This window comes from Equus caballus, chromosome 1 (assembly GCF_041296265.1).
Source record: "Equus caballus isolate H_3958 breed thoroughbred chromosome 1, TB-T2T, whole genome shotgun sequence".
Lineage (NCBI taxonomy): Eukaryota > Metazoa > Chordata > Mammalia > Perissodactyla > Equidae > Equus > Equus caballus.
In genome coordinates this window covers 35,426,661-35,447,200 of record NC_091684.1, presented here as the reverse complement: position 1 = coordinate 35,447,200, position 20,540 = coordinate 35,426,661, and the positions used below count along the sequence as shown (strand labels likewise).

The window sequence follows — 20,540 nt, the reverse complement described above, 5'->3', positions numbered from 1 at the left end:
AGTCAAGAAGAACTGACATGTTGACAATATTAAGTCTTCCTACCCATAAACATGGAATATCTCTCCATTTGTTTAGATCTTTGATTTTTTCCATCAGAGTTTTGTGGTTTCCTCTATAGATTTTATGCATATTTTGTTATATTTATACTTAAATATTTCATTTTTTGGATGCTAATGTAAGTGGCATTGTGTTTTTACTTTTAAATTCCAATTGTTCATTTCAGATATGTATGAAAATGATTGAATTTAGTATATTAACCTTGTATCACGCAATCTTGGTATAATTGTTCATTAGTTCCAGGAATTTTTTAAAAATTCTTTTGGATTTTCCACGTAGATGATTATGGCATCTATGAACAAAGATAGTTTTATTTCTTTTTCCCCAATCTGTATACCTTTTATTTCCTTTTCTTGTCTTATTTCGTTAGGTAAGATTTCCAGCATGATATTGAAAAGCAGAGGTGAGATGAGACATCCTAGCCTTGTTCCTGATGTGAGTGGGAATTCTTTGAGTTTCTCACTAAATTTGATGTTAGCTATAGGGCTTTTGTAGATATTCTCTATCAAGTTGAGGAAGTTCGCTTGTGTTTCTAGTTTATTGAGAGTTTTTATCATGAATGGGTATTGGATTTTGTCAAATGTTTTTTCAGCATCTATTGACATGATCGTGTGATTTTTCTTCTTTAGCCTGTTGACGTAATGGATTGCATTAATTGGTTTTTAAATGTTGAACTAGCTCTGCATGCCTGGGATAAATCTCACTTGGTCCGTGTATAATTTTCAAAAATACACTATTGAGTTATAGTTGCTAAGCATTTGCTAAGTTATATTTGTTGAGCATTTTTATATGTATGTTTCTGAGAGAGATTTTTTAAATTACTATTTTGGTGAAAAGATTGGCCCTGAGCTAAGCATCTCTTGCCAATCCTCCTCTTTTTGCTTGAGGGAGATTATCCCTGAGCTAATATCTGTGCCAGTCTTCCTCCGTTTTGTATGTGGGACACTGTCACAACATAGCTTGATGAGCAGTGTGTAGGTGCACACCCAGGATCTGAACCCACAAACCTTGCGCTGCTGAAGCAGAGTGTGTGAACTTAACTACTATGCCACTGGGCTGGCCTCTGTTTCTTTTTTTTTTTTTTTAAAGATTTTATTTTTTCCTTTTTCTCCCCAAAGCCCCGCGGTACATAGTTGTATATTCTTCGTTGTGGGTCCTTCTAGTTGTGGCATGTGGGACTCTGCCTCAGCGTGGTTTGATGAGCAGTGCCATGTCGCGCCCAGGATTTGAACCAACGAAACACTGGGCCGCCTGCAGTGGAGCGCGCGCACTTAACCGCTCGGCCATGGGGCCAGCCCCAGTGGCCTCTGTTTCTGAGAGATATTAGTCTGTAGTTTTCGTTTCTTGTGATGTCTTTGTCTGGTTTTGATATTAGGGTAATGCTGGACTTATAGATTGAGTTAGGAAGTATTTCTTCTGCTTCTACCTTCTGAAAGAGATTGTAGCAAATTGGTACTTCTTTCAATTTTTAGAAATTAAAATGAAATTTAAAAATTTTATTGTGGTAAAAACACTTAAACTGCGATCTATCCTTTTAATGGATTTTTAAATTGCAATACAATATTGTTAACTATGGGCACAATGTTGTACAGCAGATCTCTAGAACGTATTCATCTTGTATTACTGGAACTCTATACTGGTTGATTAGGAACTCATCATTTCTCCATCTCCCCTGCTCTTGGCAACCTATATAATTATTTTGTCATAAATGTGTGTACAATTTGATCAAATGGATTCTCTGCATCTATTTATATGGCATGTATTTTGATCTCTATCTTTGTTTCTGTCTCTCTCACATATACACAGCTGAGTTTTGTTTGCAACATTTTATTGAGAATATTTGTATTTATATTCATAAGAGACTTTGATGTACAATTTTTCTTCCTCAATATTTTCTTGTCAGACTTCTGAAATGAAGGTAATGCTGGCCTCATAAAAAAAGGTGGGTAATTTTTCTGACCTTGGGTATATTTTATTGCCTTATATAGTTTATTGCCTCTTTCTCTTTTTGTGTTCACTTAGTTCTGTCTTTAGTGTGCTTAATAAGTTTTTGTTAAGTGCAGATATTACATTAAAAAATGAAGTCTCAGGTGATATTTATCTTCTTCCAGAAAGTGTTCATTCCCTCACTAGGCAGACAGAATTATGTAATGCCTTCTGCTCCATTTCAGAATTGGTTATTAACGCAGTTGAAAATTGACTGTAGATATTGGCTTACCTTTCCAAGGATCTTCCATCTCTGGAATCTGGAGACTAATTTTTGTCTCAGCAGCTTTCCAATGCTTTGTGACACATGGTTTCTCTATTTATTCAGACTTTCTAGTTAGTATCCTACAAAATATTCCCATTCGAAGCCTGCACATACTGCTATTATTTTTTGAAAAAACTGAAAATTCTACTTTGAGGGGACAAGAGTTGAGAGTTTATTAAGGTTGAAATTACTACTGCCATCTTCTGGGGGAGAGAGGATTCTGAATATCTGTGTTGCCTCACATGGTAGCTATTAGCAGCATGTGCCTATGGAACACCTGAAATGTGATTAATGCAACTGAGGAACTGAATTTTAAATTTTATTTACTTTTAATTAGCTTTAATTTAAGTGTAAATAACCTTGGATCATTCAAGGCTGTGTTGGACAGAGCTGATCTAAGGTTTTTTCTGTAATGTGGGTTTAGAAACCCCTCATCCTTAATTTTGCAATACTCAGAACTGGGAAAATTTAAAACAAAGGTAAGTTTGGTGCAATTTCATTCAGGGGCCAAAACCTTACTTGAACTGAAATAAATCTATTTATATTCCTTATTTATGCCACTGTGTGTGACTATTCATGTTTTGCTAAAGAAATAGCAATGCGCTTGATTGTTTGGTATTTGTCACATTATTGGCGATGTCATAAACTTTACGCCATATAGATCATAATATCTTTGTAAAATTTCAAACAATTCTAAATATGAAAATACATTTGGCTCCATGGTTTCAGACAAAGGATTGTGTACTTACACCTCTAAGAAGACAAATGCTCCTATTTTATGGGCTGAAGCAGAAAAATAGCAAGAGGCTAAAATGGTCCTCCTACACATAATTTTGAAATAGTTGATGAAGTCACTTTGGGGAAGGATGACTTCCTCTGGTTGCAGAATGACCATTTGTGTTTCATGTGCCCAGATTATGTCTCTTTATGGTTTGCAAGTTCTTATTTCCCAGCCAGGAAAACAGATGATCAGAATCATAGTTGCATGCTTAGGGCAGAGGGGTGGGAGTGTCACGTGTGCAGAGGGATATTCCCCTTTTGGCTTTTCTAAAAGAATCAGGTACTGCCTCTGTCAAATGTGTCCTAAAAATGGAAAATTCCGGTAGGTATTCAGAAATGCATGGCAGCAGGATGCAAATTCAGGAGGAACTCAGCATGAACTCTGGTTCTGCTACTCTTAGCTATAATCTTGAATAAAGTTTTTAACCCCATGAGCCTCAGTTTTCTCACTTGTAAACTGTTGAAACTTTTCTACTTCAATAGAATGTTGCAGGAATTAAACTAGGTGACATACCCAAAATACATATGCTAAAACTATGAGACAACATTTTCATCTATCAGAGAGATGAAGTCAAAGGCTGAGAAAATGTTGTGTTGATGAGGATATGTGTAAACAAGTACTTGCAAGTGCGACTGGCAGGATTATAAATAAGTCCATTTTTTTTGGAGGACAGTTTGGCAATATCCATTAAAATATAAAATATAATATCTTAAAATGCAAGAATTAAAATTCTTGATATCTATTACAAGTGCTAATGAAGGAATGTCCAAAAAAATTCTCCTTGCATCATTGCTTGTAATAAAAATATTTTGAATTCTCTAAATGTTCATCAGTAGCATAAGGGCACATTCACATTATGTAGCATGAATAAGGCAGATGTGTATGTGTTGATATGGGACTGTATCTAAGTTATTTTATTAAATAAAAATATCAAGATGCAGGGGATGCTTGTCATTTGGATAAAAAAAAGAAGAGAGTGGTAAGTGGCATAAAAGTAGATAGGTTTATCTGTCTGATTAGCTTAATATTTCTGAGAGGAAGGACATATTCTCTGGAAGGACATTTAACTAGTTGGTGGGAATGGTTGCTTTTGAAAAGTCTAAGTGGATTTGTGTGATTAAATGGGAGGGAGAGTGACTTTTCACCACATTGCTTTTTGTGACTTAACGTAACACTTTGTTTTTAACTTGAGGTATAACTTATCTAAAAGCAAATTCACCTGTTTAACTGTAAAGTCTAATGAGTTTTGACCAGTATGTGAAGTTATGTAGGTACCACCACAACTAACACATAAAACATTTCCATTATCTCAAAAAGTTCCTTCCTTCTCCTTTTGCAACCAATCCATTCCCCCAGTTTCAGTCCTTTGTAGCCACTGATCTGCTTTTGGTCCTATAGTTTTGCCTTTTCGGGAATGCAATATGATGGATTGACATGAATGGAATAACACGTAATCAATATAAACCCTTCTCTCTGCTTTTTATGTGGCGGAATGTGTTTGAGGTTCATCTTTGTTATTGCATGTGTCATTAGTTTGTTGCTTTTTATTTGAGGAGTAGTATTCCATCGTATGAGGTACCACAAATTATTTATCTGTTGACTGATGAATATTTGAGTTGTTTCCAGTTTTGGGCTATTTGAATAAAGGTGCTATGAACATTTGTATACAAGTTTTTATTTCTCTAATGATTTGTGCTTTTGTGGCCTATCTTAAAAATTATTTTCAAGCTCAAGTTTCCAAATATTTACACTTATCTTTTCTTTTACAAGTTTTATACTTTTAGCTTTTATATTTGGGTCTATGATCCATTTAAAGTTCATTTTCACCTATGGTGTGGCGTAATGATGACACTTCAATTCTTTTCTTTATGGATATCCACTTGTACCCACACCACTTACTGAAAATATACCTGCTTTTTAAATCTTAAAGTAGCATTTTCATGTATTAGTTGTTTTAAAATATACAAGGCAATAACTTTAAAAACAAAATTATAGTGAACTTAAGGGATGGAATTTTCTCCCAATTTTAAATTAAAAAAACATTAGAAATCTGAATAACATTTAAAACAAACACACAACAGAAATATATATGTATATATAATATATGAAAATGTGTATATATCTGTATTTTAACTACATATCTCTCTGCATCTAACAATCTATCTATCTATCATCTACCTACCGCACTTAACACCTAAATACTTCAGTATGTATCTTCTAATAACAAGGACTTCCTTTTGCATAGTAATAATAGCGTTCTCACTCAAGGAGTTATCATCTTCACAATAGCTTTAATATATAGCCTATAATTACATTTTCTCAATTATCCTAAAAGATCTTTTATAGCTTTTTTTGAGGGGGCATCTAGTATCCAATCAAGGAACAAATATATAATGTGATTATTTGTCCTTTTTGTCCCCTGTTATCAAGAATAGTTCTTTTTCCTTTGTTTATTTGTTTCATTTCAATACGTCGACAGTTTTAAAGAGACCAAGACAGTTGTCATGTAAAAGTTCCTCAGTCTGGTTTTGTGTGATTGTTTTCTTGAGATTAGATTCCAGTACTGTGTTTTTGGCAGGAAAGCTACATAGATGATGTTGTGTATGTCCCAATGTACCACATTTTGGCTGGTTTATTTCATTACTGGTGATGCCAATGTAATCACTTATTAAAGAAGTGTGTGCCCTCTCTCTCCATTAGTGAGGTTCTTTTTTACTTAGGTAATTAATAAAAGTGTATAGCATGCTATTTTAAGACTTTGTGAATATCCTGTTTCCTGAATCATTCATCTAACAGTTTTAGCACTAATTGACGATCTTTACCTGAATTGTTGAAAAACGGTAATTTTTCTAATTTTGCCATCTGTGTGTGTGTGTGTTTTAAAGCTAGGATTCATCCACAATGAAGAGTTCCCTATATATGTAGTTTTGTGTGTGTGGGAGGAAGATTTTCCCTGAGCTAACATCTGTGCCAATCTTTCTTTACTTTGCATGTGGAATGCCTCCACAGCATCACTGATGAGTGGAGTAGGTCCACACCAGGATCCGAACATGCGAACCCCAGGCTGTTGAAGCAGAGCGCATGGAACTTTAACCACTTAGCCATGGGGCCGGCCCCCCCATATTTTTAAATTGAGAGAGACCAATTACATCCCAAAAATAAATGCTCAGTAGTTGTTAGTGTACTTGTTGATAATTTTTAAGAAGTCATTTTTTTCTTGGGCAAATTTTCTTTTTTATTGTGGTAAAATACACATAAAATTTACCATTTTAGCTATTTTAAAGTGTACAATTCAATGAAATTTAGTGCATTAACAAGGTTGTGCAACCATAGCTACTATTTCCATAACATTTTCGTCAACCCAAAAGAAAATCCCCTACCTGTCAAGCAATCATTTCCCATTTCTCCCTCCCTCCAGCCCTTGACAACCACTAAGCTATTTCTGTCTGTATGGATTTGCTAGAAGTCATTTTTTTTTTTTTAAGATTTTATTTTTTCCTTTTTCTCCCCAAAGCCCCCCGGTACATAGTTGTGTATTCTTCGTTGTGGGTCCTTCTAGTTGTGGCATGTGGGACGCTGCCTCAGCGTGGTTTGATAAGCAGTGCCATGTCCACACCCAGGATTTGAACCAACGAAACACTGGGCCGCCTGCAGCGGAGCGCGTGAACTCAACCACTCGGCCACGAGGCCAGCCCCTTGCCAGAAGTCATTTTTAATCAGATCAGACCTCTATTTAGAAAAGCCCTATGAACAGATTCCAAATATTCCTGACTCTTCAAGAGTCAGAAGAGGCTTCCATTTTAAACCATGATCCACATATGAGATGTATGAAAACCGAAGTGGTGAAATAGAGCAGAGGGTGGGACAGACACCAGTGTTCAAACGTCGTGATGGGTAGAGGGGATTCAGAAATCTGGTACCCAAGTAACCAAGTACTCAGTATTTCAAATGCTATTGAAGGCAACTTTAGCAACATCGCCGCCACTGGTCTTGAACTTGTCCTGCGTGTTGCTTTTCTGTCTGGCTCACAATGCCGCTGTCCTTCTTTGGACCCAGGACTCCTCATCAATAGATCAGAAGATTGGACTAAATGATTCGCAACCTTCCTTCCAGCTCCATGACTTCTTTATAACTCAGTGTATCTTCATCTGTTCTTTCCAGGGCACGACCATATTAACATCACTGACTTCCGTGCTGTACGATGCTAAAGAATTCCACAACCCAGAGGTGTTTGATCCTGGCCACTTCCTGGATGAGAGTGGCAACTTTAAGAAGAGCGACTACTTCATGGCTTTCTCAGCAGGTAATAAAAATGTATTTCCTTCGGTACTTCAGGGGACAGGTTACCTTCATGGGATCAATTGGAACTTACGTGGTGTCCACGCTGGGCCTGGTAGAACTGCTCTTTGTCTATGATCATGAGCGCCACTCCCAATGACCATGCGCTCCCCCAACCCTCATACATCCCCATTATTGGAACTTTGGGGAGCTGACCCAGTTCTTTGAATGTGAAAAAGTTAGCAAATAGATTGAATTCTGCCTGTATATATGTCACTGAGCTAATCACCAATATATTGATAACTAATATATCACCAAGAACTCCTCTTAGAAGGTGAAACTCATTTAGATTTTCCTCGCCTTCCGTGAGAAATGTATGTAACTCCACCACTTTGAGTATCTTCTATGTGATATCCCTCATTCCCCAGACTGAGCTCTCGGGTTGCAGGTATCCACAAGCACAGAATGAACACCAAAGTTAGGGAGCACTAGCTCACACTCTGGTTAGGGAAGCAGATTAGTAAACAGATCATTGTAATCCAGTAAGACTAGTGCCGTGGGAGAGGAAAACACAGGCTACTCAGGAGACCAGAAGGGGAAGCTGCCTGCTTCCTGCTCGTTCATACCCCACAGTGTGGCATAAAATGGAATAAGAAACATTCTAACAGCAGAAAGGAAATTTGAGCTGCCTCACAAGGGATGGGGAGCAAAGAAAGAAGAGAAGGCAGGGCACTTTTACGGAGTGGACCACAGGAGCAGGACGTTTCCTGAAAGTCGAGGAGGTCAGAACCTGCCAACCAAGTGTTGCATCAGGGAAATCTTGGGACTGTGGCAGGATACTCTGCAGTGGTTCCAGAGCACCTTGATCTTCCTCCACTCATATCATACATCATGGATATTGGGTCTCCACAGCTACAGTGTGTGTGTTGAATCTCTGGCCACAGAGTCATCCTCATTTATTCAGTGACCTTGGTGACTGCTTTGGGTCTTGCACTGTACATACCAAGATGTTAAGGCCTGAGCCTTCTCTTCAAGGAACACACATTTTAGCATGGTAGAAAAATAAATAAACAGAGAATTATGATTCAAGGTGATCCATGCTTCAAATGAAGTGTGAATATGATGCTGAGGAAACCCAGAGAGGGCAAAATTCTACTGCTTGAGAGGATCACAAGGATAATAAAGAGGAAACGACATGGGACATAGGTCTTGAAGGAAGAATAAGAGAAGTGCACCTTAACCAAATGGAACAGCATGAGATAAAGCTGGAAACTTTATGGTGTGTTAGAGAGTGATGAAGAGTGGATTTGGCTAGATCTGAGAGCGGATGGTGTGGAGAATGGAAGGAATGATATGGAACATCAGACTGGGAACAAAATGTGAACCTCACAAAATGTGAAGTTCAACCCATTTGGACCTCATCTCATAGGACAGATGGGGAAGACATTTAATATTTTAAAGTGAGAGAGTGACACACTTAGACACGTGCTTTTGAAAGCACATGAAAGAAAAAAATTTGGCTGCATTTTGTGCCCAAGATAGAAAGGGAAACAGATATATGAGTTCCCTGCCCTCAGTCCTTCTGCCTTCTACCCACTTGGACAAGAAAAATAGGTATGTTTCTACAAAGATTGATGGAAACTGGAAATGTCAAAAGAGCAGTTATAATGTGGGAATATGTAATAAAGTGCTTGGTGTAGAGCTGATACTCAGCAGATATTTGTTGAACGAAGGTCTCCCACTAAGATATTAGGTGAATAGCAAGTGCGTCCATCCTTCTATGCATCTGTCTCTCTAACTCTCCTTCTAGCCCTCTATCTATTCAGTCATTTATCAAATAGTTACTGCATACTTTTTGTGACTGTTCAAAGCATAATGTTCAAGGAACAAATTCTCTATGTTATTTTCAGGAAAACGAATGTGTCTGGGAGAAGGTCTAGCCCGCATGGAGCTGTTTTTATTTCTGACCACCATTTTACAGAAATTTACCCTAAAATCTGTGGTTGACCCAAAGGATATCGACACCACCCCAGCTGCCAGTGGGTTTGGCCATGTGCCACCCTCATACCAGCTCTGCTTTATTCCTGTGTGAGGAAGGGCCGATCATCCAGCTGCTGATGTGCTGCCATCTACAATCCTCCTCCTCTGGGGCATTATTCACCCCCTTCCCAGGAATGCCTTCTCTGACCTCTCATTTCATATTTCCCCATTCCCTCAATATCCAGTGAACAGCCAACCGCCATTAAAGGAGAGTTTCACCACCTAAATGTATGTGCTATTCTTTATTTTTTGTAATACTTGTATTGACCACCATATGCTAGTACTTCTCTAATATTGAGTTATTAATATGTTATCACTGTGAAACAAACAAAATGATTAGTAGAAGCCAATACACAACCATTTGTCCTCTGCATATTCTAAATAAAAAGCATTATTGGTTGCTGAGTCAGTTCTTAGACTTTCCTTTTTTTGTGCTTAATGCAGGTAAGAAATGGAAGAAAACAGAGTCCAGAGAGGCCATTCTAATCCTCATAATGATAAGCACAGAGAGGGACACAGGGGAAGAGGGCAGAAAAGCTCTTTTGGCTGAATGTCACCTAGAGTTACTTGAGGTTTGGATTTGAAAGTGAGAAAAATTGTGTCCAGAAGCAGCTTTAACCTCTGGGGAAACAGTGAGAAGATCAGCAATAGGGAGGAATGAATAGTCAATGTTAGGATTCGTTCCTCTGCTTTGGTGTCGTGGTGAATACTAAAAGACTTGAAATATTCTTTTTACTTTGTGTTTAAACTTAGAGTTATTAACTATGCTTTGATGTTGCTAGTCCCGTATTCTAAGTGTTTTTCTTTTCTCCCCGAACAAGAACAAAATCCCTGGAAGGCGTCACCAGATTGTATTTTTTTTCTACTTTCCACTGCTCTGTTTTATACTTAACATTAGTGTGATGGCAGTTTGATGCTATGATGCTGAAGTCTTTAGTCTCATGTCATCTCTAAAGCATAGAGACAACTGAATATTTTATTTTTCTTCTGCTTTTTTCTCTCCAAATTCCTCCAGTACATAGTTGTATATTTTAGTTGTGGGTCCTTCTAGTTGTGACATGTGGGATGCCACCTCAACGTGGCCTGACGAGCAGTGCCATGTACGCGCCCAGGGTTCCGAACCGGTGAAACCCTGGGCCGCCGAAGCGGAGTGAGTGAACTTAACCACTTGGCCACGGGGCTGGCCCCTGAATATTTAAAATAGTCAAATTATTGTCATCACTTTTCCTTCCTTCTGTCTTGAAGTGTATGAAATGAGAAGTGGCATCATCCTTTAACCTTTTGCCAGCTCCTCTCCAAGAGAAATCCACTGATACTTTGGCATGAATTTCTTAAGATAACATATGGGGATATCGGTTCCACTGAGCTAAAATCCAGCTAAAATCAAGGTGTTGGAAGGGCTGCTCCCTTCTGGAGGCTCTAGGAGAGAATTCATTCCCTGCCTTTTTCAGCTTCTAGATGCTGCCTGCATTCCTTGGCTCTTGACACCATCCTCCCATCACTCATCCTCATGCTTGTCTTCTCCCACCTACCCTGAGCTTTCTTCCTCCCTCTCATAAGGACTTCGGGATTACATTTGACCCACCTGGATAATTTAGGATAACTTCCCCTTTTAAAAATCCTTAACTTAATCATATTTTCAAAGTCTCTCTTTCCATTTAACTTCTATAATCACAGGTCTGGGGACCAGGACATGGACATCTAAACAGGTGGAATGAAAGATCCTTGAGGGTGTTTTTTTTTTTTTCTGCACCTTTCCCTTAATTCTTAGCCCAGGCCTTGGTATGCAGTAGTTAATTGTTTAGTAAATATTTACTGAATAAACACGTAGATGAAAGAGTAAGCAGATCTTCAAAGAAGGTTCTAGGATATAAGAAATTCCCTCAACTCCTGCAAGAAGTCCTCATATATCTTAATTATTATTATTTTCTATAAGGAAACAAACCCCCAAATTCCAGTAAGGTTTATATAAAACTGTTATGTGACTTGTTTCCTTAAAAAGAAGCAGAAGCAAATCACATCCAGACTCCCCAGTGACAATTTATTTTTTCTAAGATTATTAGATGTAGGATGCCTGTGTCTTATTTTTCTGCTGTATAAATGTAGTAGCATTTGATGATTGAGTTATGAGACTAATCTCATTGTAACTAGCTAGACTTCCCAAACTAGAAGGTTTTCTTCAATCATTTGTAAAGATAATCTTCAAGACCTCTTAACTCTAGTTTGCAAGGAGCCAATTTCATCATTCAAAAATGTCTATTTCTGTAAAGTTCTAAAAGAGGTAAAACTAATCTGTGGAGCCAGAAACCAGAGCAGTAGTTGCTTCTTGAGATGGGCATTGACCTGGTAGAGGTGTGAGGGAACTTTCCAGGGGGATGGAATTTTCTGTACCTTGACAGGATGTGGTTGCTAAGCTGCTAGTTTTGGTCAAAGTTCAGCTCTTATCAGAAGACCGTGGTGCCCCCTAAATGAGCAAGATGTTTAAGGCCATTTCCAAAAGGAATGGTGTTTCAAGCACCTGAAAATAAGCCTTTTGTCTTATCCCTTCTGATCTAGACTGAACATGTGTTTATACCTGCCCTTTCAACATAGTTGGGCCTTATGCTTTGCATTATGATTACAATATTAATCTTGATAAAAATTTCTAACGCCAAATAAATATTTAAGACAAGACTGGTAAGTGCATATGCAGAACTTCTCCAGTCTTTAAAAAAATCAAACTATTTTTTCCAAATAACTTTTTGCTATTTTGTTTTCTCCTTTCTAAACTAATACATGTTTCATGTTGAAAGTATCAAAACATCAGATATTTTAAAAAAACAAAAAGAAAAGAAAAATTACTCATAATTTCACCATCTGGTGACGACCATTAAAAACTTGGCAGCAAATCCCTTCCATACTTTTCAGTGTAAACATATGTGTATATTTACATGTTTTCTTTAAAATTGAGGCTCTCTCTATATTATTTTATAATATGCCTTTTTAGTTTGGTACATTCTGAACACTTTATGGCCAGTACAGTTCCTTGCTGAGTCAAAAAAGACAGACTGGGAACGTAAATTAAGCCAGATTGGGAACTCCTGGGAAGGGAGTAAGGCAACAAGGATTGGCCCTATGGTGTCTTGCTGTTACTCTGCTCCTCCTTGCCACCATGCACTTCTGCAGAGAGGGCTGTGTCTCCAGGAGTGGGTGTCATTCGTTCTGTTAGTGTTTATGCAAATAACCCATAATCAATCTATAGATCAAAATTGGGTTGAGTGTATTCTGAGCCAAATGTGAGGACCGTATAGTCTGGGAGAGTCCTTCCACAAAGGAATGGAGCACTCCAAAGAAGTGGGGGTGTAAAGAGTGGTTATATACTGTCAAAGAGCATGCATCACACGTGATTGAAATATCCCTTTTACAATAGTCATGAGATTGCCCTGATGGCACAGGAAGCAACTCTGTTGTCTCCATCTAGGTGGTCACAGGTGAGCTGGGTGGTCACAGGTGAGCATAGCAGTCAATTCCTAGTCTAGGGAGAGATGCTTATCCTTAAGGAAATGCCAATGTGGGGGAAGTTGCACCTTTATCTTAAGGGTATTTGTTTTTACCTTTGGGACATAGGAAATGCTTAAAGCAGATACACGATGCATGCTCCATGGCCATGTCTGGCCCTTTTGAAAAAAGAAAAATAAAGTTAGGCCAAATCAGCTTTACACCAAATGGCCTCCTCATATACTCCAATATATCCTATTGCTTGTCATTTTTATCATTAGTCACAGGAGTAAGAGCTGCCTTTCTTTTACAGAATTCTGGCTACATTGACCAAAGGAAGCAAAAGGGAGCACATGCACAGGCAGAATCTGCTTGCCCACAGTCTTTTAAGCCAGCTTTAAAACCTTAAAGCTTTTGTCAGGGAGACATGAAGCAGAGTTTTGAGTCACGTGCTGTTATAATCATCCAAAGGACAATATTTTTCTTAACCAGCATGTTGTATGTTATCCTACTTCAGAAAATTTTTGTCAGATGCCAGCTTGCAGACAACAAAAAAATTTCTAAAATGATAGTATAACGATAAAGAGAACTAATGCTTGTATGGTGCTACAATGTGCTAGGCACTGTTCCAAGAACTTTACTTATGCTAAATCTTTCAGTATAAATCATTACAAGGCCGTCTGTTAAGGATTACACCATGGCAAATTTCAAGTTACGGATCCAATAGGCTTTTTTTCTCTGAAAATTAAAGCCTATCAAATAACAGTGTAAGTTATTTTACTATTGCCTAACAACTGCTTTTATGTACTTTAGGGAAAGATATAATATAGATGGGTGCTTTCTTTTGTCAGATTTCTATTGTTATCAATTACTCCCTGTTTTTTGTTCACTTTATTCTCTGTGAATCTGTCCTTAGTTATTCTCGCTTTTAAGGAAATTACCTTGGAGCTGCATACCTGTTAACTTTGTCTTTAGGCCTCCAGCTAAGGTGGCTGTGGTCCCACTGCCCCCTCCCAGCACATGACCTTCTTGTGATTACTGTCCATGCAAGGATCGCACTTGCCCTGGGCTGGGCTTGGATCAGGGCCACTGAACGTCTCCACTGGTCAGCTTGGCTTCTCAAGTGTCCCTCAGCTCTTTCATCTTCCACTTGACAATAAAGGGAAAAAATTTCTTAGTGACTCTATTCTTTCTCTCCAAAGAATATAAAAATTCTGCTCCAAACTTAGAATTATAATATTTCAACTGGGAAGGACCGTTATTTTGGAGTTAGCTAACTCAAAGGATTTCCTGTTGTTGGTAGTAGTGACTGAGTAAATACAAACATTTTATTGATTAGTTTTAATCATCTCATTTCTTAGACAAACTTTTCTTTGCCTTAAGTGAGTAAGATGAAATCATTGGGGGCCCTCTCAGTGTGCAAGCTGGAAAATAGTGTCAAAACTTAATACTGAAATTTATGCTGAAAATTGTTATAATATGGCAATATACTGAAAGACTACACGTAGCATGATTTGTTCATTAAAACTGCCCTTTGAGGTTCTAATATGATTTCAAGCAGTCTTTTTACTTTACAGGGCAAGATTTCACTTTAATTCATTTTGCCTGTTGATAATTGAAATTGGTAAAAAAAAATTATTCTATAATTTATTTTTGCAATATCTTACCGTTTTCTGTGTAAATGTCTTTCACATCATCCTTAAATTTATTCTTAAATCTTTTATTATTTTTGATGCTATTGGTGAATGGAGTTCCTTTTGAAATTTCATTTTCTAATAGTTTGTTCCTAGAATATAGAATGTTTTGATTTTTTCCTTGAGTTTTATACATTGGCTGTATGTCCTGCTAAGTTCGTTTGTTAGTTCTAGTAGCTTTTTTGTGGATTCCTTAGTGTTTTCTGCCTACACGATCATTTCATCTGCAAGTAATTGTACTTCTTCCTTCACAGTTGATATGGCTTTTATTTTTTCCTTGCCTTTATAAACTGATTAGGATCTCTAGCACAATGTCAAATAAAATGGCAAGACTGGATATCCTTCCTCTGTTCCTCATCTTATGCAGAAACATCAAGCCTTTCCTCATTGTATATGTTATTAGCTGTAGGTTTTTCATGGGTGCCCTTTATCAGGTTGAGAAAGTTTCCTTCCTTAACAAAGAGTTTTGTCATGAAAGGGCGTTGAACTTTGTTAAATGCTTTTTTTACATCCATTGAAAAATATTACATACTTTTCTCCTTCATTCTATTCATATTTTGAGTTATATTGATTGATTTTCAGATGTTAAACCAACTATGCATTCCAAAGATAAGCTCCACTTCGTCATGATATATGATCCTTTTTATGTACTGTTGAATTCAATTTGCTAATGTTTTGTTAAGGGTTTTTGCATCTATGTTCATGAAACTTATTGGTGCGTAGTTCTCTTGTCTTGTGATGTCTTTAGTTCTGGAATCAGGGTAATACTAGTATGGAGGATTGGAATTGACTACCCCAAAATGTGTCTCTTTGGCATGAAGATTTTGGGCTAGTTAATTTTAAAAACTGCAGACATGGGAGAAGATCTGAAAAGTAGAATTTAACCCATTTGCAAGAGACATTTACATTTGTAAGGGAAATCTCCATCTATAAAGATGTCTCCCTCTCTGTATCAGGAAGAAGTGGTGAGGACCTTATCCCTGGAAACTCTTATCCATGCAGAAGGCAAGGACTTAAATCTGCATAATGACCTTACTCTTATTTACTGTACTTTTTTGGTAAACCCCCATTACTGACTTCCCCTGCCCCCAACATCTTCCTTTGTTTTTGGCTGAGGATAGTATTTAAGTTGAGATCTTCCACCATTTTGGTGAGTTACTAAGTTTTCCTGAGTCTCTCCCACGTATACAAATTATAAAGCTTTGTTTGATTTTCTCCTGTTATTCTGTCTCATGTCAACTTAGTTCATAGCCCAGCCAGAAGGACCTAGAGTGGGTAGAGGAAATGTCTTCCTCCCCTACGCTAGCCTCGTAAGATGAGCTGGAAGTGTGTTCACTTTTTAAATTTTCTTAAAGAGTTTGTGTAGTATTGATATGTGTTTTTTTCTTTAATTGTCTGGTAGAATTAACAATGAAGCCATATACGCCTGCAGTTTTCTTTGTTGGAAAGTTTTTAGTTACTAATACAAGTTTTAAAATTGATGTGGGGCTGGTCAAACTTTCTATTTCTTCTTGGGTCAGATACAGAAATCTGTGTCTTTTAAGGAATTTGTCCATCTCATTTGGGTTGTCAAAAATCTTGTTTGGGGCTGGCCTTGTGGCTGAGTGGTTAAGTTCATGTGCTCCACCTCAGTGGCCCAGGGTTTTCCTGATTCAGATCCTGGGTGCGGACATGGCACCACTTGTCAGGCCAAGCTGAGGCGGCGTCCCACATGCCACAACTGGAAGGACCCACAACTAAAATATACAACAATATACTGGGGGGGATTTGGGGAGAAAAAGCAGAAAAAAAAAGAAGATTGGCAACAGTTGTTAGCTCAGGTGCCAATCGTTTTCTAAAAAAAAAATCTTGTTTATAATAACCCTCTATTATTCCTTAATATTCTGAAGGCTCTGTAGTGATGTCCCTTCTTTTATTCCTGATATTGGTAAAATACATCTTTTCCTTTTTTTTTCTAGCTAGAGGTTTATAAATTTTATCAATTTTTTAAAAAAGAGCTAGCTTCTACTTTGTTTTCTCTCTTTTTTATTTCATTTCTATCTGCTTCTATATTTACCTTATTATTTCCACCTTTCTGCTTGCTTTGAATTTAATGTTTTCTTCTATAGTTTATTAAGGTCAAAGATGATATTGATTTGGGACTTTTCTTCTTTTTCTGTTATAGGTTTTCTAAGGCTTTAGTTTTCCTCTAAGTATTGTGTCAGCTGCATGTCCACAAATTCTCTGTTGTATTTTCATTATTATTCAATTAAAAATATTTTTCTAGTGACTTAAGAAGTCTGAGTTACACAGTTACAGAGTTACAAAGCAAAAAAAAGTCAGTAATTTAAAGCATTAAAAGTTCAATTTTACTTTTCTAGAAATTATTGTTCTTTTGCTTTAAATTTATACAAATATTTATTAATCTTCATAGTCTGATTAAAAAGGAGTTCTGTTAAATTTAGGAAAGTTTAAAATCTAATTCATTAGTTATTTTACTAATCTGGAGATAAGTAAATGTATACACATTTGTTGAGAAAATATTTCATACTCAGAAAATGGAAGAATTTTATCAAATTCTTGAGCAAGCTAAGGAATTCATTGGGAGTTCATAGACAGATTTCTCCCCTTTTCTTTATTTGCTCTTTTCTCTTTTTCCTGCAGTAATTGTTTGGTCAGACTATGGGTTGAACTAAAAGCTTAACTTTTTGATCTATTAATGCCTTGCTGGCACAGGGCACTCACCTTGATATCTTGACCTAGCTCATTTGTATAATTCTATGTGACTACTTTATGTCCTTTTGAAATAAAAGAGAAACAATTACATACTCAGAACACTTCATATTTCTTGAGTATTTTCTATGAGGAGGACATGAAGCACCTGACAAGCTAGAAGCGTTAATTCTCAGTACAACGTTGATTCAAATCATTTATAAAATTGTTGTATAAACCAAGAAAATTCTCTTAAAAATCCTTTATGTATACTCTAAAGCCATATAAAATTAGTATAAAAGTTCTCTTCTGTTTTTTTAATTTTAAAAATTTTTATAAAAGGATTTTTCCAGCTTTACTGAGATATAATTGACATGTAACATTGTGTAAATATAAAGTGTACAGTGTAATGATTTGATATAGAGATATATTGAAAATAGATTACTACAATAAGATTAATTAGTACGTCTATCACCTCACATAATTACAATTTTTTTTGCTGTAAGAACTTAAAATTTATTGTCTTAGCAGCTTTCAAATATACAATACAGTATTGTTACACTATGGTCGCCATGCTGTATTACAACCCCAGAACTTATTCATCTTATAAACATCTTGACAATATTCGCCTATTTACCTCACCCCCAATGCCCACCTCTGGCAACACCAATTTATTCTCTGTGTCTATGAGTTCAGTTTTTTAGATTCCATATATAAATGAGATCTACAATATTTGTCTTTCTCTGTTTGACTTATTTCACTTAGCATGATGCCTTCAGGGTTCATCCATATTGTTGCAAAGGCAGAATTTCCTTCTTTTTAATGGCTGGATAATATTCCATTGTATATATATATATAGCACATGTACTTTATCCGTATTAATGGATACTTAGGTTTTTTCCCATATCTTGGCTATTGTAAATAATGCTGCAATGAATATAGAGATGCAGAGGTCTCAAGATAGTGATTTCATATGCCCAGAAGTGGAATTGCTGGATCATATGTTAGTCCCAATTTTATTCTTTTGAGGAACCTCCATACTATTTTCCATAGGGTTGTACCGTTACATTCCCACCAACAATGAATAGGGTTCCCTTTTCTTGACACCCTTGTCATGTTTGTTCTCTTGTCTTTTTGATAATAGCTATTCTATCAGGTGGGAGGTGATATCTCAATGCATGTTTGATTTTCATTTCGATGATGTTTAGTGATGTTGAGCGCTTTTTAATGTACCTATTAGCTATTTGGATGTCTTCTCTGGAAAAATGTCTATTCAAGTCCTTTGCCCATTTTTTTTTTTAAAGATTTTATTTTTTCCTTTTTTTCCCCAAAGCCCCCCAGTACATAGTTGTATATTCTTCGTTGTGGGTCCTTCTAGTTGTGGCATGTGGGACGCTGCCTCAGCGTGGTCTGATGAGCAGTGCCATGTCCGCGCCCAGGATTCGAACCAACGAAACACTGGGCCGCTTGCAGTGGAGTGCGCGAACTTAACCACTCGGCCACAGGGCCAGCCCCTACTTTGCCCATTTTTTAATTGGATTTTTTGTTCTATTGTGTTGTATGAGTTCTTTATAAATTTAGGATACTAACTTCTTATAAGGTATATGGTTTGCAAATGTTTTCTCCCAACTCTAAATTGCCTTTTCATTTTGATGATGGTTTCCCTTGCTGTGCAGAACTTTTTAGTTTGATGTAGTCATACTTGTTTATTTTTAGTTTGCTTTATTTTATTTTATTTTATTTTATTTTTTGGTAAAGAAGATTGGCCCTGAGCTAACGTCTGTGACATTTTGTATGTGGGAGGCCACCATAGCATGGCTTGATGAGGGGTGTGTAGGTCCACACCTGGGATCTGAACCGGTGAACCCCGGCCACCAAAGTGGAGTGCACGAACCTAACCATTACACCACTGGGTCAGCCCCCCACATATTTATTTTTACTGTTGTTTCTTGTGCTTTGGGTGTCATATCCACAAAAATCCTTGCCAAAACCAATGTCAAGGAGCTTTTTCCCCTGTGTTTTCTTCAATAGTTTTATGTTTTCAGTTCTTCTATTTAAGTCTTTAATCCACTTTGAGCAAACTTTTGTGAGTGGTGTAAGATAAGGGTCCTGTTTCATTCTTTTGCACGTAAATATCCACTTTTCCCATCAACATTTATTGAAGAGACTGTGTTTTCTCTGCTGAGTATTTGTGGCTCCGTTGTTGAATATTAGTTAACAGTATATGCATAGGTTTATTTTTGGGCTCTCATTTCTGTTCCATTGATCAATGTGTCTGATTTTATGCCAATACTCTACTCTTTTGATTACTATAGTTTTATAAGATAGTTTGAAATCAGGAAGTGTCATGCCTTCAGCTTTGTTTTTCTTTCTCAGGATGGCTTTGACTATTTGAGGTCTTTTGTATTTCCTTACAAATTTTAGGATTTTTTTTCCTGTTTTTGTAAAAAATGCCATTGGAATCTTGATAGGGATTGCATTGAATATATAGATTACACTGGGTAGTATGGACATTTTAACAATATTAATTCTTCCAATCCATGAAAATGGGATTTTTTTTCCATTTACTTGTCTTTTCATCAGTGTCTTATAGATTTCAGGTCACACATCTTTCACTTCCTTGGTTAAATGTATTAATAAGTATTTTATTGTTTTTGATGCTATTGCAATGCGATTGTTAATTTCTTTTTCAGATAATTAGTTGTTACTGTATAGAAACATACTGATTTTTTAATATTGATTTTGTATTCTGCAACTTTGATGAATTTGTTTATTAGTTCTGACAGTTTTTTGGCAGGGTCTTGAGGATTTTCTATATCTGAGGCTATGTCATCTGCAAACAAAGACAATTTTACTTCTTCCTTACCTATTTGGATGCCTTTTATTTCTTTTCATTGCCTGATCACGCTGGCTAGGTCTTCCAGTACTACGCTGAAAAAGAGTGGTGAGAGTGGGCACCCTTGTCTTTCTCCTGATCCTAGAGGAAAAGCTTCCAACTTTCACCATTGAGTAGATGTTAGGTATGGGCTTGTCATATATGGCCTTAATTATGTTGAATTATGTCCCCCTACATCCACTTTGTTGAGAATTTTTATCATAAATATGTTGAATTTTGTCAAATGCTTTTTCTGCATCTATTGAGATTTTATGTGATTATCTTTTGTTCTGTTAATGTGACGTATCACTTTTATTGATTTGCTTATGTTGAACAATCCTTATATCCCAGGAACGAATCCTTTTGATCATGGTGTATGATCCTTGAATGTGCTC

At 36.8% G+C, this 20,540-nt stretch overlaps 1 protein-coding gene across 2 annotated transcripts in view; it reads left to right on the top strand.

Annotated features, from left to right (window-relative positions):
* The window catches only part of CYP2C114 (cytochrome P450 family 2 subfamily C member 114), a 31,494-nt gene extending 21,681 nt beyond the window's left edge, over positions 1-9,813 (top strand). Inside the window, exons 8-10 of one of the 2 annotated variants that reach the window (XR_011422346.1) lie at positions 1,962-2,000; positions 7,252-7,393; positions 9,279-9,635. Coding sequence is in view for 1 of the 2 variants with exons in the window: in XM_001502256.5 (XP_001502306.3) it covers positions 7,252-7,393; positions 9,279-9,460 (324 nt within the window). In the remaining variant the exon portion in view is untranslated. Of the gene's footprint in view, positions 1-1,961; positions 2,001-7,251; positions 7,394-9,278 lie in introns of both variants that reach the window. The other variant, XM_001502256.5, reaches the window with a different exon arrangement.
* The last annotated feature ends 10,727 nt before the right edge of the window (positions 9,814-20,540 follow it).